The sequence below is a fragment of the Eucyclogobius newberryi genome, unplaced genomic scaffold, assembly GCF_026437365.1.
Source record: "Eucyclogobius newberryi isolate DKJ021-1_F unplaced genomic scaffold, fEucNew1.0.hap1 SCAF_7, whole genome shotgun sequence".
NCBI classification, from domain to species: Eukaryota; Metazoa; Chordata; class Actinopteri; order Gobiiformes; family Gobiidae; genus Eucyclogobius; species Eucyclogobius newberryi.
This window is the reverse complement of record NW_027316389.1, coordinates 26650374-26677418: the sequence shown is the minus strand read 5'-3', so window position 1 is coordinate 26677418 and position 27045 is coordinate 26650374. Positions and strand designations below refer to the sequence as shown.

General features: G+C 40.3%; 2 protein-coding genes across 3 annotated transcripts in view; both read left to right on the top strand.

Annotated features, from left to right (window-relative positions):
• plekha5 (pleckstrin homology domain containing, family A member 5) overlaps nt 1-3917 on the top strand; it is a 97641-nt gene extending 93724 nt beyond the window's left edge. The window contains exons 25-29 of the mRNA XM_072435968.1: nt 317-472; nt 1463-1596; nt 1974-2116; nt 2344-2437; nt 2979-3917. Of these exons, the coding sequence (XP_072292069.1) occupies nt 317-472; nt 1463-1596; nt 1974-2116; nt 2344-2429 (519 nt within the window). The 3' untranslated portion in view covers nt 2430-2437; nt 2979-3917. The remainder of the gene's footprint in view (nt 1-316; nt 473-1462; nt 1597-1973; nt 2117-2343; nt 2438-2978) is intronic.
• Nucleotides 3918-4695: 778 nt separating this feature from the next.
• LOC140349044 (zinc finger protein aebp2-like) lies at nt 4696-26528 on the top strand. 2 transcript variants are annotated; one of them, XM_072435241.1, is made up of 9 exons: nt 4696-5262; nt 6148-6358; nt 8222-8329; nt 9227-9413; nt 11492-11640; nt 15433-15500; nt 23083-23196; nt 24033-24062; nt 25536-26528. In XM_072435241.1, the coding sequence occupies exons 1-9, from the start codon at nt 4733-4735 to the stop codon at nt 25540-25542; spliced, it is 1404 nt and encodes a 467-aa protein (XP_072291342.1). In that variant the 5' UTR covers nt 4696-4732; the 3' UTR covers nt 25543-26528. The 2 variants fall into 2 exon arrangements, with proteins under 2 accessions (XP_072291342.1, XP_072291343.1); XM_072435242.1 differs by having other exon boundaries at nt 4698-5262; nt 11516-11640.
• The last annotated feature ends 517 nt before the right edge of the window (nt 26529-27045 follow it).

The window sequence follows — 27045 nt, the reverse complement described above, 5'->3', positions numbered from 1 at the left end:
CGGTGGAGCTTTACATTTCCTTAAGCATGTTACAAATAGTATAGATAAAGTATGTATGCTGTCTTGCATCAACTATATGGTTAACCATATAGTTGATGCAAGACAGCATACATACTTTATCTATACTATTTGTGGCCATATCTAGCTATGTAGCAGACACATTTCTATGATCTCACCATACTACACCAATATAATTTTAACATTATTATACCTGCCCCTTTCTCATGACACTGCGGGGTTGACAGAGTGTTGTGATGTCATCTAAACCCACCCATTGTTCTTATATTTTCTGTGTGGATGTATTCTTTTCCTCCAGTCGCGGCGCAGGGACGATGTTGTGAGCTGTGACATCCAGGAGCTGGAGGCTTCACTGAGGCAGCAGGACGTGGTGAGAGAGCAGGAGACCCCCGCTGAGGAAATAGCCCGCCTCAAAGAAGCCTCGTTCACCGACCACTTCAATGTGGACAGAGAGGTAAAGGAGCTCAACAGCCACTCTTACAATAACCCGGCTTTTGTTTTTCTAACCTGTATTATTTACCACAAGGAAAAACCATTGGACATGAAAGAGTCTCAAATAAATGCAGTGGTCCAGTGGTCTTGTGGTCTGTGCAGCTCTTTATTGACCACAGGAAGTGATTTAGACCATTCATTTGAGGGTCGTGTGATATATCAATGCCAATATTGGTATTATAATATTGAGGAATATATATATCGACATCAGTAAAATTTCCTCAAATATTTAGCATTTTATCTACAGATTTTTGCTCTTTCTGATGGAACTTGAGGAGCGATGAAGCTAAAAAACTGTATATAAAAAGTGCAACAAATTAGATGATAGGAAATACATTTTGTTTTAATGCAGTGTTCTCGCTGGGCTGAGGTTGAAGGATGGCGGTGGGACAAACCGTGCGAGCGCCGTAGGCTCGCGAAAAGTACCCCTCAGCGAGAACACTGATAATGGGAAAAGTTAATTTGTAGGTATTAAAATCTGTCAACGCTATAGCTCTCGCAAACCCTTTGGCACATTGTTACACACATTAGTTTTAAGACGCATGCGTGGCTTTAAAACTGCTTCTTTCAGACCGTGAAGTGAAACTATGGTGGTTCGCCCAAGCACAGCTAATCAGAGCTCTACGTTCGGCCCTTAATTCTGGGTTGATGAAAAATAACGCTTTATTATTTATTCGTCAAAGGTCAAATTGCTGCTTTTACAAGATACTCTTTGGTAGAAAACACAAAATGTACTTATTTACAACAAAAAAGTCAGTTACCCCTGCTTTAAATTGAAAATATTATTCAATGTTCAATACAAAAAATTGAATATCAATAGACAGGAAAAATAGTATTGGTAGCAGATAGTGGTGATACTGTAGTGAACTGGTATTGCTGTTCCAGTTGCAGTAGTATCTGAGCTGAATCCTACAACTAGTACTATTATTATTATTCTGTGTGTCCCTTGCAGCTTTCTGTGCCTGATAAAGTACTGATTCCTGAGCGATATGTGGAGCTGGAGCCGGAGGAGGCGCTGAGTCCTGAACAGGAGGCTGATAAGCAGAGGAAAGTGGACCGCATCAAAGCCCTTATAGCCAAAAACAGGTAAACACTGCTGGCCCGTCCACTGCCTCCTACGGGAGCAGACAGGCCTCCCTCTGCTAGAGACAGCCTTTGATATCCCAGAAGCCCTCTGTGCCGGGGCTATCTATGGAGCAGGGCACTGATATTCCTTGTCGCGTTCATGCATGAAATTCTCTTTAGAAGTGAAAGGAAAGTTTGGAAGTAAAAGAGCCTGCCTGTGTTTTCAAAGCAGATTGTTTTACCACGAATAAAAAGTTATTTTTTTATCTTCCAGATTTGACATTTTATTTAAATGCCTTCTGCTTGATTAAACATTTGTCCTGGGGTAAACTCTTCTTTTATAATGAATCTTGGTCACTGCATATGACAGGAAACATTTTTTGTGTTTGTGCTTACAGCATGCAAAATGTTCTGCCGAGTCTCGCTCTAAGCCCAGAGGATGTGACGGAGGAGGAGGTTACAATCCAAGAGAAGGAGAAGATGATTAATATCTCCTATGAGATTGCAGCCGAGGCCTCCAAACGCAGCAAACTAGTAGCAGGTATTCCCCCAGAGAGACACATCTGAATGCTGCGCTGCTGCTGCTGCTGCTGCTGCTCCCATTCTTCAAGCCGTCACAGAATTTTAACTGTAGTAGTTTTTTTTCTAGCAAATGTCTTCTTCTATTTTAAGTTGTTTGCTCATTTAGTTCGTAGCCGTGAACCGAGTTTGCGTTGTGAATGTATTTGTTTATTTACGTGTGGTGTGTGTTGCTTTGTTTTGTTGCAGTGAGGAGCCTGTCTTCCTCCTCCTCACCCCAGTCTCCTAACTCACCCCCTCAGCTCATTGACGGCTCTCACTTCATGTGTGTGTAATAACAGCAGTAAGCGACATCATTATCTGCCACTACTCACCGTGTCGTGCTGTAAATACTTTGGTCCGTGCAAGCCTGGAAAGCTGAGAATTGCATGTTAGCCAAAATCAATTGAGCATGTTAGTTTTACTTTTGGATTTTGACACATTCTTGAGTAAATGTACAATATGTATATGTTCATTATACTTTTTTTTTAAGTGAATTTATATTCCAGGGTAAAAGTGCCAACACATTGACACGTAACACTTACTGTTGTTATTTATGTCTGTCATTGTGTTTTAGTATTTTTACAAGTAGTTATAGAAGTAGTAAGGATAGTCACTTGTTAATCAATAGTTGTGGTGACTTTTCGCTTGTTTATCTTTTACTCAAACATCAACAATTCATCAAGTACATGATTTATTTTACTTCAATCAAATACGTTTGACGCCACACCGCTTCAACCATCCCCGTTTATACCACAGTCGCATGCCGTGTGTACATAAATGCACGTTATGTCTATTGACCACTATAAACAGATTTAGATTTGACTTTTCTTCTCTCTCTGCAGCCCAGGCGTTGGCCTCGGTAAAAACGTACACATGAAGGACACCGCTTAGTAACATGGCCGTGGCTTACAGAGCGTGGACCTCCTGTTTGCCCACTGTGACTCTTATTTTAACACTGTCCGTTTGATGCTCTACATTTCTTCTCTAACATTTACAAACACAGCTTTGACCATCCTTCATGCAGTCTCATTTATTTATATCCTCGGTTCCTGTTCGAACATATGAACTGAATTTTATATGTGCACATACATCACTCTATGAAGATGAAGGACTGAGCTTGGTTGAGACAGGATTGTGACTGTTTTGCAAGATTTTAGATGAGTTTGATTTGTTTAAACGTTTTACCACATGCTTTTCATGCCGTTATAGTATTTATGCTTTTAATTTTGTGTCAAACATCTGCTTATTTAGTAAATATGTCATACTTTTCCCAAGTCACTGTAAACAAACTCACAACAAAGTGTATAAAGTTATATTTCCCTCCATTATAATAAAATGAGGTGTCATATATATTACTGCAGACTGTTATTTGGTATGTAAGTATTTTCTGCAGGCCCTGTCACATTATTGCTGACACTTAGTATATGAATGTTTTGAATATAGTCTATACTGTTTTTAAATGCAAAGGAATATATTTAAACTTCAAGGAAGACAAATCAGATTGGTTATATTTTACGAGATGTTGGTTTGATGTCCTGGATCTTTAAAAAGAAAAGGTTAGCACATGTGAGAGGCAATAAAATAAGAAGTGTTGTGAATCCAGGCCTTCCTTTTGTGTGTACAAAGTGTAATTACCAGAGGTTTACAGTGTATATAATGTACAATTTTGCAACAGGATGGGGCGATGTATCCACTGTATGGTTACACTAAAGTTATGATTTGCCAATGTTCATATCCCATCTGTTTTATAACATGTTAAATAAATGTTTTTGTTCTTTAAACGTGTGTGGATTTGAAGTCATTCATATTTTATTCAGTTTTCTACTTTTAATGGATTGTTTGGGCTGCTGTAGCTCAAGATGGGAAAGCATTTGTCCCCCAATATGAAGGTCTGCGCTTCAATCTCACACTAGTGTTGTGTCCTTTGGCAAGACGTTTAATTCACTTTGCACCCAGTGTTAATGTGGTTAGAAAAGCACTATACTGTGCTGCCCGGTGGTCGAGTGGTTAAAGCACAGCACACATATGCCGGGTTCTAGGTGCAATCGGCCACATTGTCTTGAAAAGCGCAACACTAATTAAAATTCAGATTATTACTACAAACTGAATTTAACATAGTGTGAAAAGCTTGATGTTAGAATAATTGTAAAGCTATAGTACCATCGTGTGGTGGTTTGGTGCTAGTACATGGCCAGTAATTGTTTTATTTATTTATTCCTCTCGTCTCAGGTAGTTTCTACTTACTAGTATGGCATTTTGGAGTAAGTGCGGTTTTAGAGTTTAGTTTTTGCTGATGTACCACCTTTATAATTAATGTGTCATCTAAATGCCACATAAAAGACTGAGCTGTAAAAATATGACATGTCTTCGTTGTGTTTATTTACTTTTCGTGTAGCAATGATTAGTTTGCTCTCATAATGATGGGTCTTTCTTGTGTCGTGAATAACTAGTAAACAAAAATCCTCCTTCGCAAACGCGTGGAAAGTTCACGCAGTGACGTCACGGCCTCCCAGTTTTGTGACCAATCAGAGGGCGCGCAGCCTCTCCGCTCCGCTCTCCGCATCTGACGGACTCGACACCGAAAGCACACACCGGTATGGCCGCCGTGGAAATGGCCGCTGTCGCCGCTGAAGAAGCCTCCGCCGACGGTGCAGAGGACTCCAGGCCCGAGAAAACAACCGCGAGGGAGGAGGACGGCGAGGCGAAAGTAACGACGGCACCGGAAAAAGAGAAGGACCCAGCATGCACCGCTGCCGAGCCCGTGCGCGTTGAGCCCAAAGCAGCCGAGGCCGGTGAAGAGAAGCCCGCTGCTGCTGAGGAGGAGAAGGCCGCAAACGAGCCAGCGACGCACGGCCAAGCACCTGAAGCCATCACCGGCGCGGAGGAGCGAGTGGACACTAAACCGGAGCCGCAGGAAAGCCCCGCGGAGGCCGGTGTCGACATTAAACATGAAAACGGCGCAAATAAAGAAGCGGCGAAAGAAGTGCCTGCGGAGGAGACGGACTGCGAGAAGAGCAAACTCGAGGATGTGGAGAAATCCAGCGGTGCAGGTGACAAGAGGCGGCCGAGTGTCGAGATCTCCTCCTCGGACGGAGAACCGCTGAGCCGCATGGACTCCGAGGACAGGTGGGTCTGGTCCAGGCTCTGCCACAGGGGCCGCTTTACGTGACTGTGTTCCCGCTGGAGCAGCCATTAGTAATAATACTGTAGGGACATGATCAGATTTGAGGGACGTTCATGTCTCACGATGTTGTCTCAGTAACTAAGTACAAATGTATAAGTGCGACTTTGACAGATTCCCATGTTTTTCTAATGATTATTTGGTTTGGTGGGATATAACCTGTGTTAAATTGTCATCTTGGTTACACATCACTCAAGATGCAATCGATGAAAAAAAAAAAGTTATAATTTACAGGAAGTGGTGCTGAGTTCTTAAACGGAACACATCTATCTATGTCATCAGTAAGCGACATTCCATTGAAGATGCACAGACCATTTACAGTTTTTAGCAATCATTTTAACAAAAATAAAAATGTCAGTGGCATCTGTTATTGGCTCTCAAATCATTATTGTGTACTTTATATGGATTTGTGACACTATAACGGGTTTCTAGGTAACTGCTTACTTATGTCACATCTGCTGCACATGTCCAACCACGACAATTCACCAAAATAGGCATATTGTTTTGTCAAATCTTAAGTGTGATGCTTGATATGTTTCAGTGAACAACACATTGATCGATTGCTTATCATGAACTTATAGGACACTTACTGTGATTTAGATTTGAGAAAGTCTGAGTTCTGCATGAAAACATCCCTGGATATAGTGACGGCGAGTGGCATGCATGTAAAATCGGCACATGTCCTAAAGTCTTCCGTTTTCCACGCACGCTGACTGCTTAATGCGCCTGCACCTGTCGCTATAATGACGGTGCAAAGCCACATCCACTATAAAGAAATCACTGTTGTCTGGGCTTCCTGTCTAACCGCAGATGTTGTGTTTCCTTCTCAGTATTAGCAGCACTCTGATGGAGATGGAGAGCACGGTGTCCAGCGGGCGCTCCACTCCGGCCATGATGAACGGTCAGGCCAGTGCCGGTCAGTCCGGGCCCAAGAACGTGGGGTACCCCTGCTGCTGGGACCTCTGTCTGCAGTACTTCAACTCCAGCCCGGACCTGGCCGAGCACATCCGGGGCCTTCACGTAGACGGACAACGAGGAGGGGTCAGTATGAAGGATACACTCCGGGGCAGGGGGTCTCATGCTGCATTCATGTGAGCTTCCCACTGTCCCAAAATCAGGCCGTGTCTGTGAGTGCAGCATTTGATTGTGAAACATGTGCGCAACAGCGACAATAACAAACGTTTGCATTATTCTAACTTGATAATCTATGCTGATTCATAGGAAAGAAGTGTGCAAACCATTATTGTTGTGATAGGAGAATCATGTGAGGGGATATTAGTATCAAGAATATAAAGGATAATCAAAAACAGGTGCTCAAATAGAGAAAAGGGTGCTACTTTACAAGACAAAACAGCTTTGTCTATTTGGGTCAAAATTATAGCAAAACATAGGTTGAATATTCCCAAAGACAAAAATCCAAGGCACTTAGTTTCCAAAATGAAAAATGCCTTTGTTACTGCATGGCTATTGACATAAAATATGCACCAACACGATTGGGCCCATTATGGCCTTCCTCAGGGTGTTTTATATGGAGGGGCCTTAACCCCACCTCAATCCAATATTTAAAAATGAACAAACTGCAAGTACATTTTAAAGCAGTTAATGTATGCAAGTGCACTTACCAGCAAAAATCAGGAAGAGAATAGTAAGAGTACTGCAGTCACATAAGTAGATAATCCATACATTGAGCGGATGTGCTGTTTCTTTTAGGCAAATTGCTGATATATTATTGAAGATGTTTTCACTTTTCAATTTAAAGCAGTCTTTAATTATAATATAAAGCAGAAATTCTTGCTAGAATTAGTTTAATTGCAAAGGAGAATCATCAATGTGTAATATCCCTCTCTTTGTATCTGTGCTTTCCTCACTGTCACTGTGACGTAAACTCGGGAGCGCTGGGAAAGTTCTGTGTTGAAATTCCGTTTATGGTCAAGCCCTTTTTTCCATGTCAGAGGTCGGATCTTCTGGATCACATGATTGCAGCATTAAACTGAGATTTAGCAGAAGCCTAGTATTGCCTTGATTATAGCGTTTTTGTGTAGTGAACAATTTAAAATGGTCCTCACTGTGATTACTGTTTTAGCATGATAATTTGCAATTTAATAATTTCACAACATGCTTTTGACTTAAAGGCGTAATGGACGATTTTTCGGCGATTTGAGAACGCAGGCGGAAGTGCACATATGCACTCCCCCGTGCGGACTGATACAACACACATGTGCGTTTGTTTATTAGCGTGATGGATCGCATCTCATCTCTCGTCTCCCGTAGATTTCCGTCTTCTTCTGAGTCAGCTCGAACAGTCTTTCTCCGTCTTCATTTTGTCCCGTACACTGAGGGAACTATATTATGATAGATCAATGCGCGGCTGCAGGTGAGCGGTAGGTGCGTTTTATGATTGATACGTGGCAGGACTAATCGGCAGTCCACACCATGAGGAAATGAGACTCAGATTTCGGCCAAAAAAATCGTCCATTCAACCTTTAACGCATTAAATGTCTGGATGCATACAATATTAACAACTATAATTTTGAATCTGAAAGACAGCTTAAACAATTAAAATTATTATTCTTTTTTAAAAATATGCTGCAGGTTTGTGACCTTTACCTCTGAAATGAACACCGGCACATACTTGGTTAATAGACCCTTGTGCACAACAGGTTTTTGGTGTAATGAGGAGTAAAATTGTTCATTTGTGCTACTTTTTTATGATTGGAAGATAAACGTTATGTTCATGTTATTTCTAAGATGACCATTTGAACGACTTGAAACCAATTCAGGCATGCATGGATTTAATATTGCTTATGTAGTGGCAAGAAGTATATTTAAATTCTCATTATCATATCATTATAATCAGCTTTATTAACTGTTTATTAATGTGCATTGCTTGTGTGTCTTGTCTAGGTGTTTGTCTGTCTGTGGAAAGGCTGTAAAGTCTACAACACGCCCTCCACCAGTCAGAGCTGGCTCCAGAGACACATGCTGACCCACAGCGGGGATAAACCCTTCAAGGTACGTGCAACATCGTACTCACAGTCCATTTCCTTCAATTAAGATTAGGTTAAAACCTGTATTTGTTATTATGCCAGCCTACAGTACTATAGATGTTATAGATTCAAATGTATACTATATAATGCTCTTTCAAACAGTTTTGTCCAAACGTTTAGTAAAGTTATTATTTTATATTTAGCCTTAGGCCGCGGTTATTTTATTCCTTGGTTTACGGATTCCGCCGCACTTAGTTTTATTTATATTGTACAAATCAATAATCTAATTATTATTTAAAAAAAAATAAAAAGTACCGCCGACAACGCAGAATAGCATTAAATGAAATATAAAAAGCAGTATTAAATCAAAAGATAAGAGCACGTGAAGTGTGACTGAGCAGCTCTGTCCCTGCTCGGTCCCGGCGAGAGCGCAGGGACGTTTACCACATTTTCTCCAACGCGTTTTGACGTGACTAAGGCTGCACACTGAGAAGCGTGAGTTCTACCAATGCAAAACACGCTAAATCTACTGTTACACTCACCTGCGCGCCGCGTCTCCCCCCCTCTCCTCCTTGTTTTAGGGAAACCGGTTTGAAATTATATTTATATTTTGTCCGCCTGTTAAATTTATTTCATTTAAAAATCTGTAAACCAAGTAATAAAATAACTACGGCCTTAGTACTATTTTTTTTAATATTAAATTATAAACTTTTAATTTTTTACTTTTGTAATACAGTTTGCGCTTTTATATTTAGTCATAAAGACGAGACTAAAATGATCCTCCTGCTGCCTTCTCAAGTTCACTTTGGACTCTTGACAATGTGCTGTGTTTTGAGTTGTATTACATATTTTAGTCACACAGATTGAACATATAAGTTTGAACCTGGATGAAACGGTTTCTTACACATGTGCTCTCGTTCAGTGTGTAGTTGGCGGCTGCACTGCCAGCTTTGCTTCCCAAGGAGGATTAGCGAGGCACGTCCCGAGTCACTTCAGTCAGCAGAGCTCGTCCAAACTTTCCAGTCAGGCCCGACTCAAGGAGGAGTCGCCTTCAAAAGCAGGTCTCAACAAGAGGAAGAAACTCAAGAACAAGCGCAGGTGCTCTCTACGTAAGTGTCTGAATACTCCCCTTACACACATGTTAAAGAGGAGGGCTTGTGAGTGTAGGGCAGATGGGTGTGGGCATTAGAGCTAAGAAAACCAGGGAGGGGATTTATGGCTGCAGCAAAAGGGATGAATGTGGAGGATAAACTGCTGTCTCCCCTAAAAGAACAGAAATAATGAGCGCAGTATTAACATGTTACTTCACGTGGATGCGACACAGAAGATAAAAAGCCTGTCCAGCAAGTTTGAGTGTATGTTGTCCTGGGGAGTTTTCAGATTGTCCAAGAAAGTAGAACAGTAGAACAACATAAGCAGGGGTTTATTAATAACCTGTTACCACCCACCTGTCGGCCGGCGAGCATTTTCTATATCTCAAATATTCTCTTACATCATCACTTTTATTTCCGTGGTCAATACCAGCAAGTTATACATCATTTTAAAGCTTATTTTCTCAACAAAACGAATATGTCATTGATTTACATTGAATAATATGCCCCAAGAAGCAATTGCCAATAGTTTGTGAGAAAGTCTCAACTTTTACAAACGCATGTCCTACCTGTTTGCTGTTTATGACGAAACGGCTTTAATTCTGTACATCCTTGTGCTCAGTCTGTCCGTAAGGAATCATTGAAAAACAATATCCACTTGTATTTTTTCTGAAGTTTTCCGATTTAGAGATATTGTATAAAGTAAACAAACTTTTCTTCGTTTCTCGTCGGACGAGAATGTGCTTGTCCGGCGCATTTCTCCGTCCATAACAAATGACCTGTTTGACCTATAAAATAATGTTGGGTATCCTTCTTTTCTTCAGACTGTTACCTACAGAATGAGACCATCCACGATTTTTTCTGTCCACGGGTTTGTTTGCTACAGCCTCCGCAAAAAAAAAATGCGCCACTTGCGACGCACATGGACTAGTCTGTTTACATCTAAATAGCCCCGCATGCAAGTGACGTAACAGAGTTTGAGTGACATATTATTCTAGCCAATAAGAATAGCTTTAGAAAGAGAGGCGGGACAAAGGCCTTATTGACACAGAATCTTCTGTATTCTCGTGCGTAAGGCTCCGGGAAGGCTGTAAAGAGCCAGATTTCTCGGCAGGATTTTGCGCATAACGTTTTCTGATTTTATTAGCCTTTTGGACGTGCATTTTGTTAGATATATGTATTATTATACCAATACAAAAATAAAATAAAAATATTATAATTTTTTACTTTTTTCTAACCTCTATATGGGAAATATGGGTAAAGTCATATTTACACATTTTCACATATATTGTTTTTAGCAGTTATAATTGCTATTAGTGGCCTACAAAACATCAAAATGTACGTTTTATGATCATAGAGGAGCTAAAATTGTAATAAAACAGTTTGGCACAGTTGGCACATATTTGGATCACTTGTTCCGAATATACTTTTTGATACAAAAAGGTCAACAGCATCAAAATGCCTGTTCCTAGAGATCTGAAACTTTACACAGTTGTTGTCAACAAGATAAACATCATGTACAGTGAACAGCATATGCACACAATGAAATATTTCATGCTCAGGACCATCACAAATTAACAATATTCAGGCGAGACTAAAAAAGGATGTTTTGTTTATGTTTGGGCCTCTGTAGTGTAAGTTCTGAAGCCCTGACAGTTTTCATGTGCACATCTGCAGAAACTTCAGCAGAAAATATTAATAATCAATGCCATTTGGGTATGTCCAACCATTGTGCACAGGGCGAAAATAGGTGGATGGTAACAGGTTAAGCATCACTACGGGCCTGGGGAACTTAGTCAACACAGTATGATCTTTAAATGTTCCAGAGGAGGATCAAACAGCAGGTGTAGTAGACTATGGAGGCCAGCAAGGCTCCAGATAGACAGCATGATTAGATAATGGTATGATGCTGTAAATATGGCTCTTGTGATGCAATGTTAAGATGAGAATTGCAAGTGAAGGATAGTTGATCAAAATTGTGTTACATGTGTGTCTTTAATTGTCTCCCTGGCATGGCAGATCATATGCAAACTATAAAACTGTATCGTTTTAGTTAGTTTGAGTTTCTTTTTTGTTTTTTCCCCCCATTATTCAAGTATACCTGATTCCTGTGGTTCCAGCTCGTCCCCACGACTTCTTTGATGCTCAAACCATGGATGCAATCCGCCACAGAGCCATCTGTCTAAACCTGACCACACACATCGAGAGTGTGGGCAACGGCCACAGTGTGGTCTTCCACAGCACGGTGAGTACATGCGCTCTCCTCAGGGATGTAGCGAGGCCTTTTAACTTCTGTAAAGCCTGTAGTGATGTTTATCAAGAATGGCATGGCATGGCATATTATGTATAGGATGAATTTTGATTAGCTTTTTTTAGTCCTCATGAGGGGCCATGAAAGGCCCAGCAGTTAAAATCTGTTTTTCTGTCAGTGCACTCAAAGTGAACCCTGAGTGGCCCCAAGGCTCCATGTTGTTTTCTCAGAATTGTGTTTGATGGGAATGACAATAAAATTGCTTTAGTGTTGAATCTGATCCCTGCCTGAGAGAACATTGCAGTTTTAATAAGTGTGAAGAAGTTAAGCTTAAGTTCATGTCTGTTCACCACAGCTCCACTAGGGAGCGCTCTTGTCCTTGCTTAAAAACATTTAGAGAAACGCCCACATTATCTACATTACTTTCAAATCTGAAGAAGCCAAGAGTACTCTTGCTGCTTCACATCATTCACACTTGGCTTTTAGCACAGATTAAAATGATAAAAAATATTACCAAAGACAATTAAAAAAAACAAAATAAAGAACAGTCTGATAATCGATCAAAACTGTAGACCCAAAAATGACATTCGAGACATCACGTATCTGTGATTTTTACTTCTCAATATCTCCACCTCTCCGCACTCTGCACTTCTTTAATTTCAGCTAGTGCAGAGTACAGATTAAGCCTGGGAAGAGGTTAGGAGAGGTTATCTAGTCTGAGGCGGAGGAGCCGAGAAACAAATGGAGCGACTGGGAGTAGTGGAGGAATAAAGCAGGGTTAAGCACAGGTCAGTGCGGCCGACGGGCGCTGGGCTGAGCGGCGGGCATACACTGCTTCATCTTTGTGTAACCCCCTGGAGGAGTGTGGCGTAAGGGCTCTGCGTCAGAGTCCTGTCCCACGTGGAGCCTCCTGGGCCTGGGGAGACGAGGCACAGACCAGGGGGTCCTGTGGAGATTGGCCAGCAGCCCCACGGACACGCCAGACCCACTTAGGCATGTTTATCTGGGGATATTTTTGTTATTCCTCCGTTCTGCGTCACCGCCCGACCCCGTGACACCAGACAGGCACCCACTTTTAGCATGCTTTCCCTCCTCATCGTTTAGTCTCGCAATTTTCACTGTTGTTCCGGAGCCCGGCTAGTACTCCTGCTTCACTCCCTTTTCCTCTCGGCACTCCCTGCTCAATCCCACTGGGTAAATCAGGCATCAAGACCTGTCCCTTAAAGCAACAACTAATTCTATTCATAAATCTCCCCTCACTTTTTCCAGTACAACCTTTGTTAGTTTATTTTCCACAGGGTTCGTCGGGAACAGGGTGTGAGCTGCTGACCTCATGGTGTCAGCAGCCTAAAGCCACAGGTTAATTGTTGTGTGTGATTTAATTATGAGGGGACCGAACAACACAACTCTTACTGACCCCAGCACTGACCCCAGCACTGACCCCAGCACTGACCCCAGCACTGACCCCAGCACTGATCCCAGTCTCCACACGCACTGATGGAAAGCGCAGGATGTACAAAGCAGACAGGCAGATAGGGGTTTATCCCAGGCTAAAAGAGTATTTGAATATTTATAGAGCTCAGGATGGAATAGTCGCTTCATAGAATTCTCAGTCATTTTTCAGCCCGATTTTAAACCAATGGAGATTTTGAGATGGTAAATGCAAAAGCTTTATTCAAAAGTATTCTGACACACTACAGTGAGATAAATGTATTTACCAGAACATTTAATCCTGATCTCTGCGTTTCAGTTAATGTCACCTCCGAACGTCTGCTACTGCATTTGATTGATAAAGGCAAATTAAAGTAAATATTTATAGGTAAAAAGGTTAATTATTTAACCTGTACTATTATTATATATTTAAAAAAAATAGTATTAATAGCCGATCTGCAATCTTTAAATCAAATGCCATTTGGGCTACAACGATAGATCGACTAATCTTGACTAGTTGACTATAAAAGATAAGTGTATTTTGATGATCGTAATCATTATCTGGACTATACAGGCTCTAAAGAAAGTACAAAAAGACAGCAATTTTAAAGCAAAATGTTAAAATAGTGTTCTAGTGTTCATCAATAATACACTTTATTCACAAATATTCTCTCTAGAAGCCTTCAGCCACCATATTTCAAACGTTATTTGGTTAAAAAGAATTTCAGTTATCGATTAATTAAAAAGTACTTGACTCGTGACTGATGCTGACAAGTAATCGTTAGTGGCAGCTTTAATGTCAAGAGTAATTGTAAAAGTACAGTTTACCTCGCTTTGAATATTTTAATTATAAAATGTGTAAAGACAAGGAACTAAGTAATAAGCCAGCCACTTTTAAAAATGAATTAAATATAACACAATCTTGTCCTGAGCACTGACATTTCTTGACACAAAGTATTTGAAATAATCCGCCAGTTTAAATATCTTTTTCCGGAAGTGTGTAAGAAAGAGCCGAGGACGAGCCGTTTCCGTGCGCACATCTCAGCGGAGCCAATCCCCGGGGCCCTCAAACCAGTTTCCATCAATGCCACAGCCCTCCCCAGAGTCGCCCAAGTCATTTCAGTTATTCATGCGCCAAGTAGCTCCCCATTTGTGAGCTCATTCAGACTCCTAAATATAGCCCAAAAAAATCCAATTGACGCAAGAGATCCTATCAGCGGCTATTTCCAAGAGTCCTGCATATTTTTCCAGCCTTCCCATCCACAGACTGACAATATTTGTGTGAATTCCTGACCAGCTTTACTATAAACGGACACAGCGTGACGGATGGATGTTAGGCACGGAGGCAGACGGGCTATCCTGGAAATCTTCTGCTGTCTAGACTGTGAGAGAAGAAAGGACTCTGAATTTGTCGGTGTTGAGTGCGTACGATATACCAAAATGTGTCCAACGTTAAAGGATCTATCATTTTTAAACTATATAACGCAATTCTCATGTCAAGGGCTCACTCTGATCAAATATAGCTGCGTAAATGTCTATACCTCATTCTAGGGCTGCAAACTGTGAGAAAAATATGCAAAAGTTAATAACCCAATTTTTTTTTTTACATTATACTTATTGCCATATTGATATTTTTTACTGTGTCTTGCCTGTTTTGTTTCAAACCAAAAATCATCACCGTTTCAGAAATATGCCTACACATTGTAACAACAAAAACTTGCAAACTTGATCCTGATTCATGACTTTATCCACTATTCGAACTTCTCTTTTTACTATTAAACTTAGCAGATATTGTTTAGTCTAGTTACTGTTACTACGCACTTAAATCGTAGCTTTTTAATTGCCCCGTCCTAAGTGAGGCAACATCAGGAAATCTGTGATCCAAAGCAAACAATTAACAGGTGTTTTTACATTTTATCTTAAATATTTCACATTAACTGCACTGACTGATCTTTATGCTAATCCCGGCCCGTGCGTTACCCTCTTGTCTAAGGACACCCGGCTGCCTTTGAGTTACAGTAGGTTGCAGGAGGCTGAGATGACTTGGCGCTGAAAATAGCCTGACTGAGTGCTTGCATGCATTATTAAAAGTTCTGCTCACATAGCTTATTAGTGTAATGATAGGGCCGAGGATTGCTTAGTGAAATGTTTGAAGCATGGAGACTCATTATTCATTACAGAGAGGGCCAGGGCCGGGGCAAAGCTTTGAACTGGAAAGTGAGTGTCGCATTAGCAGCCAGAGACTTCCATACGAGTGCAAATCTGCTGCTTTAAACCCTCTTAATTAAAGCAACGTGTAATATTTAAGCGACATGTTGTGCGTTTGTCTAAATCGTTGCTCCATTTTGTGAACAGGTGCTGGCCAAGAGGAAAGAAGGGTCTGGTAAAGTGAAGGTGCTACTACACTGGACGCCAGAGGACATGTGAGTACTATCATTTCCCAAAGTAGATGTAGCTTTAATAGTACCAAAAGTGTCATTCTAAACACTGTGAAGAACAATATGGATTTTGTCGGCATCAGAAAACAAAATACACAGAAGTTGGTGTCATTTTTGACTGAAGAAACACAGTATCTATCATTTGTGCTGATTAAAGTGGGAAACAGCGTTGCTAATGTAAGAAGCATTATTTATACTACACGCCCGTGAGAGTATTTTCTTTTGTTTAGATTCATACATACAAGATTTTTATTTTGTTAGTATGAAAATGTTTGTCCATCTCTTCCATGAACTGGCAATAATTAGAAACTCTTTTGTTTAGGCTGGGTTAAATGTACCAGTAAATGTATAACTTTGATTACTCTGCACTAGGGCTGCATCGATTAGTAAATCAATAGTGACTAGACTATAAAAAATAGTTATTGTATATTTGATGATCATTATCTGGACTAAAAACACATATCTCTAAAACACATATGAAAATAACTTTTACAACAACTGTCAAAATGTCACAAAAACAGACTTTTAGCATCAAAAATTCACTTTATTGTTTCTCTTCTCTGTTCAGAAGTCTTCATTCACCATACTTAAACCTTTATTTGGTTAACTTTTATTTTTCAAAGTCTCAGTGTAACAAAAAAAAAATGAATCAATCTCTGAAATAATTGCCCTACTAACCCCCAAAAAAGTCCCCCTTGAGGCACCTAATATTAAATCCTGTATCAATTATCACCATTGATCGGTATAAAATATAGTCTTATTTTGTGTCATGAACTTAAGTCATTCCGTATATATTCAGGGAAGAAAAAACTGCACTTTAAAGTTCTCCGTTTGTCCTTAAAACCTGCGATGTACAGTATTAATGCACGTCATTCCCCCGAAAGCCTTGGAAGTGGTTCAGAAATAATGCACATAATTAAACCGGCTCCGGCTTCAGACACACACTGCACTTCCTGTGAGCGCACGCCGCAGCTCCACATCAACAATGTATGTGGAGCTTTGTGCCATTCCCTTTTCCACCCAGCTGCAGACGCGACACGGTGGCTGCCTTTGACGTCAGAGAGGCCCACTTTAAATCTTTCCGACCTTCACTCTCAGATTATAATATTATTTGTGTTTTATCGGAGCCGTGCGACGACTTGGGGCTCCCCCTCGCCCTCCATCGCGCTCGTCATTGCACAGCATTAGCGGCGAGGCCAAACAGCTGTAGTAATACACAGCTAATATGGCGTGGTTTCGGAGCTGTCAAAAGTCCAGTAACAACTATTCTCCTCATCAGTAATCAACGTGGTTTACGCAGAATCCAAACAACCATCAGACGCTCTAACTGTTCTAACCCATATTTCACATTGTGCGTTAGAAGCGGTCGTGTCTGTTCATTTGGCTGTTTTGAAAGAGGCTAATTTTCCCCGGCTGCATTTCTGGTTGAAACAATAAACACTTTTCGGCACATGAATGAACTCTGCGTGCTCATCCCGCCGGGACGATGAGATGCTCAGCCCGCTCCGTGCACACATGTCTGACATATTTACTTTGAAGAGAAGAGAACTCTATTTTACCACTCGGTGCGAGTTCAACGTTTATTTAGTAAATGTTGGTGTATAGTGTTAGTCTTGACTTTGCTAAGGTAGATGTAAGAGTACTACCACTGTCCCTACTAGTACTAAATGCGTGTTTACTACTATTGGCACGGTAATAAACTAAATACATAGGTTTTTGCTGCCAAAGTCAACAACTCCTCTTACTACTGCTGTGGATATACTTCAAATGCTGTGATTGCAGCTACTAGTTTAACTACTTGCGCTGAAGTAGAAGTATTGATCCTTAAGCAAAATGAATACCACTACGTCTGCTACTGTACTGTCCTTTGGGATAAAACTACTACCATGACTCATTACTGCAGCTGCTTCGATCACTATGCGTACTACTAGCACTGAAGTGTAGAAGTACATGTCATAAACAAAGTTAACTATTACTAAGGAATGTGATCAGTAAAAAATAAAGTTGTATGTAATCGTTATCTGGACTGATTCTAAAACACATACAGACCTTTTTTGTAATGAAGACAGTGGCATTATTCAATCAAAATGTTAAACGTTTATTTGAAAATAGTCCATCTTGAAGCCTTCAGTCACCATATTTATGTATTTTAAAAGTCTTCAATAGAATGAATCGTTTGACTAGCTGACTACTAGAATAATGTATATTTGCAGTCCTAGTGGATACTTCAAATACTACTATTACTGCAGCTTCTTCTTTTACCACTTGCATCAAAGTATTATTATATATATATATTTATTTATTTGTTGATTTGATGGGGATAGAACCAAACGCATTGTTACCGTTTAAAGTGCAACCAATTCCACTGCCCTTTCCAATGAAACTACTACTACTTTTACTGCAGCTGCTTCTATTGCTATTTACCATTACTACTAACTCAGAAGTAGAAGTACATGTCACAAACAAAATGAACCATGTGATACCAACGTGACCAGATCTCAACAACAAAATGATGGCGGAAACGTCTAATCAAAGATGAGAGGACACTTTAGTCGGACTGAATGTTTTGGAAAAGGCCGTGAAGGTAAGAGAGGAAGAAAGTACTTTTGTGGACAAGTCGAAAGCGATGCATCATGGGGGATCAGGTGGAGCAGCGTTGGGTAAAATAATTGTGCAGAGAAACGCGGAGGGCGATTGGAGCTGACAGTTTAGAGTGAAGGTACTGCTTTCTCCCATTCCTGGTCTCGTCTCTGATCCTCCGCCGGCCGAGTGGGAGTGCATCCACAGGGAGAATAATGAGAGCGTTTGTGATCAGGATAAGTCTCCTCCACATATCTGTGCGTCCAAACACAGACGCACAAGAGATGCAGAGATATGCGGGCTAATGGTGCGCCAAGGCTAAACGGATATGGGAAAGAACGAGGAGGAAGAAGACTTTTAAGACGATTGGCCTACATTTAAATACAGTGCGTCGGGAAAAATGTATCTCTGCCAGTTACAGAATATACCAATTTAAGCATGTTGAAGACTGAGAGTGTGAAAGTGCTTTTCAGTGCAGTTGTAAGAGATGAGATTCAAATAATAGAAAAGCAAATATAAATGCGATGGCCAGATCCAGTGTTTTTCAACCTTTTTTGAGTCTGCTAGGGATGCCACATATCAAAGTTTAGTCTGACAATTATTTTGAGAAGAATTTCTAAGACATTTTTTAACAATTTAACGATTATTGACATCCAAACCAAACAACTGTAGAAACAAAAATCATGTGTCTCATTCAAATTGTCTTAATAGATCACAATGCCTCCACTCAGGGATCAGCTTTATGAAAGTTAAGAATAGACTTTAATATGTAAGTGAACATAAACAGCTAGATAGAAAAGCTTTTTTTTAAATTGTTTTAGTGTTTGGATTGAACTGAAATTACAAATGTTTGCTTTTATAATTGTCACAATTACAATATTTTTTGATGTGTACGATTATATTGTGACCCAAATAATCACTATTCAAAAAATAAGTTTGACATCCCAAGTCAGGGTTCAAAGCGTTGGAAAAAAAATGGCTTAAAGTCTGAAAAGTACTGTATTTTGTTTGTCTCCTTAAATACTTTGTCTGCCAATTTCTTACTTGTGCGTTCTCTACAGTGTGATCAAAAGTCTCTAAACTACTCTAAAATATTTGAAGTATCAATACTAAAATATATCACATCAACAAGACAAATGTTTAGTTTTCTGCAACCGATTTAGAAAGATCTTGAGCTTTATCATACCACACAGTACCATAAGGAAAGTACTATTATTTAGTGTTTAAAATGACATTATACTGCGTGCCCTACAACAAATACATATAAATATAAATAAATTATAATTCTGAGTTTGCTTGTGGTAATTGCCCTGCTGCTGCCAGATTCAAAATGCCAAGAATGCTTTCTATCTGTACCATAAAAGGTTACATCTATTTGCTCTTATAGACTGGACAAAATGTCTTTCCTTTCTGTAAATGTTGAGGAGACGCAGAGAAACCGCCTCAGCTTGATCCAAGAACTGCCATAAAGCAGTCCTCTTTTATGTCAAACAATCTTATCCAGGTTATTTGCCTGTGTAAACTGACATTAATATCCAGTAGTGCTAGTTTTCTATCACGCCAACTGCATCTGCTGCTGTTCGCTTGAAATATGGCGCTCTTTACTGCACTTAGAGAATGTTTTGCTCTTCTCCGGAACAAATTACAAGTACATTTTTGTATCGTGGCATTACAGACAGGAAAAAAAAAAAAAAAAAAAAAAAAAAGCATCACTCCATTGCTGTGTTTCTAAACCGGGATTCTCTTATCACATTTGCAGCTTTATTGATGGTTCCAAAACTCCGCCCTCCTCCTGAACCAAATACAGTGGAAATGGGAGAACATTGGATTTTGAATTCCACACAGAGCCGCATAATGTTTCGCAAATCTAATCTAGACTTTTCTTAAATGATGAACTCGGTCGTCGGTGGAAGGTTTGGGCCTGGAGCCAGCGATCCATCAGACGGTGCTTGAGTACGGCAGACACCTACAGTAGACCTCAATCACAAAACGCATTTCGGGCTCGGAAGACTCATGCCTCCTGGAAACTTTGCAGAATCCATTTGTCTTTATTTGGCTTTGCGTGACTAAACACTGCCTCCGTGGGCCGTAACCAGATATAAATACCGTCAAGTGTGTGCATGACAATCGGTGAGAGTCACTAGTCCCTGTCCTCGTCCCTCCATTAAGCTGTCTCCTCACTTTCCCGTTTTGGGGCGGTGCATGTGACCCCCACGCACATGCCGGGACAGAAGTGTTTATGGGCGGGTTAACGCTGCGCAGGTCCCTCCGCTCTCCGCCTCCTGTCATCGCAGATTTGCTCCGCACAAGGACACTAACTCAGCCTAACCCAAACTCTAATGCGTCTCCCAAAGGCGTCTGTTTCTCGTCTCGGTCCTGGCTCCTCTCGGCGTCCTCGCTCGGCCGTTCCCGTGAACAGAGACACTATTATTGCTTACCTTGAGCCTAAAGGTTCAAAATAAGTCAGCTTTGTCTTTGCATGCTGTATAAACTTTATTTTGTCACGTTTTTTGGACCTTATTGTTATCGTATGATAGTTAATAGTCATTATTATGGGTGGTCTACTGTCACAGGTACATTCTGTGTGGTTAAACTGCACCAGAACTACAGTGAGGAAAAGTATTTGAACACCCTGCGATTTTGAAAGTTTTCAATTTAGAAATTATGAGCGGACTGAATCAAAAAAATTCGGATATCACATTGTATGATTTTTAAATATTTTATTTGTATGTTATTACTGCAAATAAGTATTTGAGCACCACAGAAGGTCAAATGTTTCCTGTAGTCCTTGACCAGGTTTGCACACACTGCAGGAGGGTTTTTGTCCAACTCTTCCACACAGATTTTCAGTTCCCTCCAAGGATATTCTATTGGATACATCTGCAGACTGGCAAGGCCACCTGATATGCTTCTCACGGAGCCGCTCCTTGCTTCTCGTGGCTGTGTACTTCGGGTCATTGTCATGTTGGAAGACCCAGCCATGACCCATCTTCTCTCTAACTGAGGGAAGGAGGATGTTGCCCAAAATCTCGCACACATTAATGGCCCCATTAATTCTCTCCTTAACACAGTGCAGTCGTCCTGTCCTGTGCAGAAAAGCACTCTCAAGCACGATGTTTCCACCCCCATGCTTCACAATAAGGATGGTGATCTTGGGATGGTACTCTTCCTTCTTCTTCCTCCAAACACAAGGAACAAAACGTTTAATTTTGGTCTCATCTGGCCACATGACTTTCTCCCATGACTCCTCTGGATCATCCAGATGGTCATACCTCAGACGGGCTTAGACATGTGGTAACTTCCAGCAGGGGAAACTTCTGTGCGATGCATGATTTTAAACCATGACGGTGTAGTGTCATTGTCATTTCAAGTTGGAGAACTTGGAAAATTGCAAAATCGCAGGGTGTTCAAATACTCATTTTCCTCACTTTAGCTCTTCAAAATATCACGATAAATGATAATATTGAAACTGACACAATAACTCTAAAACTGCAGAATCCCCGTAAATATACAAAATATACAATATCTTTGGAAAATATGAGCTGTTACAAATAAAAAGGGGGTGTAGTAGACATTCGGCAATTCGCCCTCAACCGCTGCACCGCCGAGCACCCATTTGGCTTTTATTTGTTGTAGAGTGTACATTTTGTTAAAGGGCTTACTGGGATCATCCAGGTTGAAGGCTTTTCTGTCAGTGACACTTTGTTTTACCTTGTTACCTTATAAAACAAAGTGCAAACCGCATTACAATGTCACTATTTTTTTGTCTCAAATCCTGCATCCTTACTCACTTCACTAACTTCACGGTCCTGCTATGGTCGGCTGCCTGTAAAGCTCTACCGGGGTGTGTGTCTGTATGTGTGTGTGTCTGTATGTGTGTGTGTCTCTTTATGTGTGTGTCTCTTTATGTGTGTGTGTCTGTATGTGTGTGTGTGCGTGCACTTCTCTGGGGGCTCCGACACTGACGCACACGATGACGTGGGAACTGTTGGCAGAGGAGAGCAAGAGGGAGAGAGGTGTGCATACAGTTCTTTGTTACAATCTTCTGCAGCTCGTGTTTGTGCAAGACTTCAAAGGGCTGTACTGTAAAGGAAGTGCCAGGTAGTGCCAGGTAGTGCCAGGTAGTGCCAGGTAGTGCCAGGTAGTGCCAGGTAGTGCCAGGTAGTGCCAGGTAGTGCCAGGTAGTGCCAGGTAGTGCCAGGCCACTCGTTTATGATCTCTTTTCAAATAGGCCTTTGAGTTTAAAGCTTAGGATTCAGGAGCAGTGGTCTGCCAGTGTGATTATGACAATTATGAGCTGCTGTATTAAGAGATCGTCATGAGTATTTTACACTTATTTTATGATGACGCTACAATTTAGTTGCTTGTTTGGGTAAAGCAATCTTGTTTATGCAAAATATTTGACATATTTACAAGTCTGTGGCCTTTCTCTCACTACACGTGTTTGTCACAGTGATGTACAGTAAATCCTCTGTCAAATCCATTCCATTCATAGTCATTGGGTATGTTTACATTTCCAATAATCAGATCTGATTTCGTGTGCGTGCGTGCGTGCGTGTGCATGCTGATAATCATGTCGGTGAATCAATGGATTTTCAGAGTAACTGTTGTATTTCAATCTTTAACATTTGCGTTCAATTTTGTATCAGCACAATTTTCCATGTCAACATTTGCACATGAGTGATCGATCAGAAAGAAATCAGATTACTCACTAATCAGTAGGCCAATTCAACTATTGTTTCGGTTTTCTTTTTTTGGTTGACTAGCAAAATGTTTACGCGACAATAATGTGATGGCTCCAAAAATCTAATTATAATCCGATTTTTGGTGTACATAGTCGGTTTTACTCTGGCGCCATATTTGATGGTCTGTCGTAATAGTAATGCCCGCAAAAGATATACATTGTAATTGCGTGTCTGCTTAGTTTTGGAAGCTGTGAACATGTGGCTCCCGCCTCAATAACCGCCTGTGCTCTCTCTCCGTGCAGATTACCTGACGTTTGGGTGAACGAGACCGAGCGAACGCAGCTGAAGACTAAAGTGGTGCACTTATCCCAGTTACCGCAGGATACGGCCATGCAGCTAGACCCCAACATTTACAGGCAAGTGTCGGTAATGACTGCACGGCCTTTACGAGCCGGCCAAACACGTGCTACACACTTCCTGCTGCTATTACATCTTTAACCGGCTTTCACACACAAAAAGAAACCACGACAAGACGAGCTTGAGCTGCAGTTTGGTGTTTTACCCACCAGAGGGCACCGTGTCTTGATTTTAACCTGTAAATGTTGCAGAATCATTCTTTTATTTAACATTGCAACCTCTGAAGTACATTTTTGTCAATAATACAATTCTAATGCTACTATCTTTCATTGATTTTTTTATTTCTTTCTTTCATTCTTTTTGTAAGAATCACTCTCTTTCTAGGCTCACGAGTCATTACAATATAAATACAGATATGTTTAGGAGTGATAAATATCTATCACCAATGTCATTACAATTGAACCTTCAAAATAAAATATATTATGTATTTTGAAAGGGCAAAATGTCTCCTACAAATGAAGCTTCAAATCACAAATGCACAAACTGTAGCATCGTTTTCAAACCAATTCTCCTGTAAGTTCAGTGCGTCGACTTAACGTAAAGAACAATGTTGACTTTGCTTTATCACAGCACGTTACATTTGTGTTAGAGCTTTAACTGTAACAGAGGGAGAACCAGCTCAGCTTTATGGCTCTAGAACTACCACAAAGAGGAACACAACAGGGCTCACTTTACCTTAGAGACGGGATATATTCTGTTTAGGCATCAGGAGGTAACAAAGTCATTGAGCTACTTGTGTGGACGAGTCACCACTGTGGTATTTCATTTATCTTGAATGTTGGGCGCTTTAATCCTAAACCATTCTCCATCTTAAACTTGTTCTGTTCTTTTGCAGAGCCCTTCCACAAAAACGACTCAGGCATAGGTAAGTTGTTTTATAGATTCTTTCAGAAATATTGGGAAAACTGTGAACCCCAAAACCGACTGAAACAAATACAAATCTATAAAAAATAAATAATAATATATATATTTATTTTTTTCACATTCCGGGAAATATGCTAATTCATTCATTTATTACAATCTCTACTGCCCCAGTCCTTTAACACTGATACAAAACATTTACACTTATTTAAATATAAGTGCAATTACACTCAGACGAGCCTCACTTTATCACGTGGTAGAACGTCTCACCAAACATTCACTGGGATGTCGATAGTTCTCAGATGTAAAACATAATGTAGGAATAATGTGACGATCCTGGGGTTTAGTTTAACCTGAGGACATATTTGGATGTCTATTTCACTATTAAAGAAAAGCCTCAATAGTGATTTTGATCCCACAAAAACACACTTTTTTCAGACGACAGAATGTTTTGATCTTTACTAGTTCTTCTGATGGATCAAGATCATTCTGAATAGGGCTAAAAGATTTATCACGATATAAAAAAAGAAACATTTGTGATAACGATATATTTGACGCTAGACCAAATACTTGACATATGTGATATTTTGAATATGTTCTTCCTCTTTCAGTCATTAGTGTTTTTAGTATCTGCAGCGCCTCCACAGTCGGTGTTAATGTGTGTCGAGGTTTTAAGCCGTGTAATAAACTGCAATCTCTGCCCGTCTCCTTCTGCTGCTGCGAGGAAAACCAGCTTCAGCAGCATTACAAATTCTATACTGGCCCAAAGCTAATGACAGTATATCATGAACAAGATTCAACTCATTCATATCTGTGTTTTGTTTTTGTGGCAATATTCAATCAGGCGTGAAACAAATGTCTGCGAAGCCCTTTATTTCTTTAACTGGTTTGATAAAAGATCCACATTTATTCCCTTGTTTCACCCGTCGCTGGTTCTCCCACTTCCTGCTCATGGTCCAGTTTCCCTCATTGGTAAATAAGGATGGACCGATATTTGGCTGATAACTTGCCGATATCAATATTTTACTGTATCTGGTATACAAAATGATTAGTACATCAGTTAGTTATTATATTAGTTACATAATTATGTCAACATAGGGCCTTGTTTTTAGCTTATTTGCTTTTCGATGTCCGTTTTACCCCACGATATCGGCCGACACCGATAGTGAAACCGATACATGTCCCGGTCAACGCTGTAAAAGAGATTGTGGTAAAGAAAAGTTTTACTACAAAAGAAAAAAGGGAGAATTGTTGTTTCTGGCACTTGAAAGTCGCCCTTGTCGACTCTGCTGTGGCGTAACACATGAACTTTGAAGAGAAATGTTTCTCGATGTGTCTCAGCGCCTCATGTTGTGTCTGACCCGTGTTTGTCAGAGCTTTTAGGGTTAAGTGGCTTTGTGTGGCTTTGTGTGGCGTGGATTTGGTGCGGTTCAGTTTTAAACGTTGTCCCTTTCCCTCTCTCGTCTCTTGTGCTCAGCCTGTGAGGAGGAGTCGACATGAACTCTGCTTTAAAGGGGAAACTCCTCGTACACTTATCGCTCGGGACGCTGTTCATCCGTCTTTTGCCAAACGGAGAAGTGGCGATAAAAATGACGGATCTTGGCGGCAAAAGACTTTTTTTTTTTCATTTGTGTTAATCTCACATTTCTGACGTTGCCAAGCACTCTGTGGAGCGGACTCGCACACGACAACGGAAAACACACACACACACACATCACACTTTCAACAAGCACCTAACTGACAATATTTTTTGGTGTAAAACCGTTTTACATTTTCTGGGAACATGTTTTTTATAACTGTTTTTGTAAAAACACATTCATGCAGATTTGTAACTTATTTTTATACCGTAATAATTCTGATGTACTGTGGGATTTTTGTGAATGTTTTTGCATAAGGAAACTTTGGTTGTAATTATCTATACAACTGTAACTTAGCTGTGTTCAAAATACACAATTCTACTTCCGAAATGCAGTGTCTTTGACAGTGACTTGAAGTTACAGTAGTGACGTGTACAAAGCAATACACAATACTGCCGTAGCAATAACTGATGTGGTAATAACTCCTCTAACATGTAGCAGCTTCTCTTAGTTTGAAAACTACAGACACATGTTACTTTTAGGTGTTTCTAATCCCCGCGAACGCAACAAATTCTAACATCTGAATCTGATTATTTGTTCTATTTTTGGAGACATGCTAAATTGTTAGTTGCACCTTACATAGCAAAGAGTGAACTGCAACTTTGTACATACATTTTGAGGAAAAAATATGATTAAATAAAGAATTGGTTAGTTTTGAATGTAATTACGACGAGCTAAAATATCACCCGACGCATTTCAAAGTCTTAAACAGTGTTAATTCTTCAACTTCCCTCTGATATATTTAAGTACTTAGTAATTTGTTCTTCAATGTGTTTCCTGCTGTTTGTGGTCGCTGTTGGAAGTGTTTTGTAATAAAATGTGGAAAATGAAGATTCAATTGTCCATTTTTGTGCAAAAAACTGATTGAAGAGATCGTGTCATTGTGATGAATACAGGGCTCATGCAGTTGTCGACACAGTTTCCCAGCATGCACCACCAAACTCCACTGGGAATTCACATAGAAACTACTTCCGTCAGCAGCAGTTAACAAACTTATTGCAGTTTCAGAGATGGTGGATTCTTTTTGCTCACCAGGATTTACCAATGATCAAGGGCAGAAGAAGGAGACGAGAGAAGTGGATTCTAAACTGACCCCACGTTAACTAAGCTACAAATGTGTTTCTACTTTCAGTTGGGGAATGATTTAACCAACTCTTATTGATTCAAAATCTTTCTTAAGATTGTGCATTGGCGATTCTATTAATAATGAATCTATGGATTAAGCAAGAGTAGTTTGAAGAGAAAAACAATCTCAAATGCTTTTCAATAACAGTGTTTGCATTATTGATTGTTTAAGTCAATTATGTTTAAAATCTCAAAGTAAAATTCAAGCTATGATTTTCAGGTGTT

Excerpts from the sequence above, each read along its gene's own strand:
- LOC140349044 (XM_072435241.1), top strand. The coding sequence starts at position 4,733 with ATGGCCGCCGTGGAAATGGCCGCTGTCGCCGCTGAAGAAGCCTCCGCC. Across the intron at positions 11,641-15,432 it reads GTGTGGTCTTCCACAGCACG|GTGCTGGCCAAGAGGAAAGA; the intron begins GTGAGTACATGC and ends TTTTGTGAACAG. Across the intron at positions 23,197-24,032 it reads CTAGACCCCAACATTTACAG|AGCCCTTCCACAAAAACGAC; the intron begins GCAAGTGTCGGT and ends GTTCTTTTGCAG.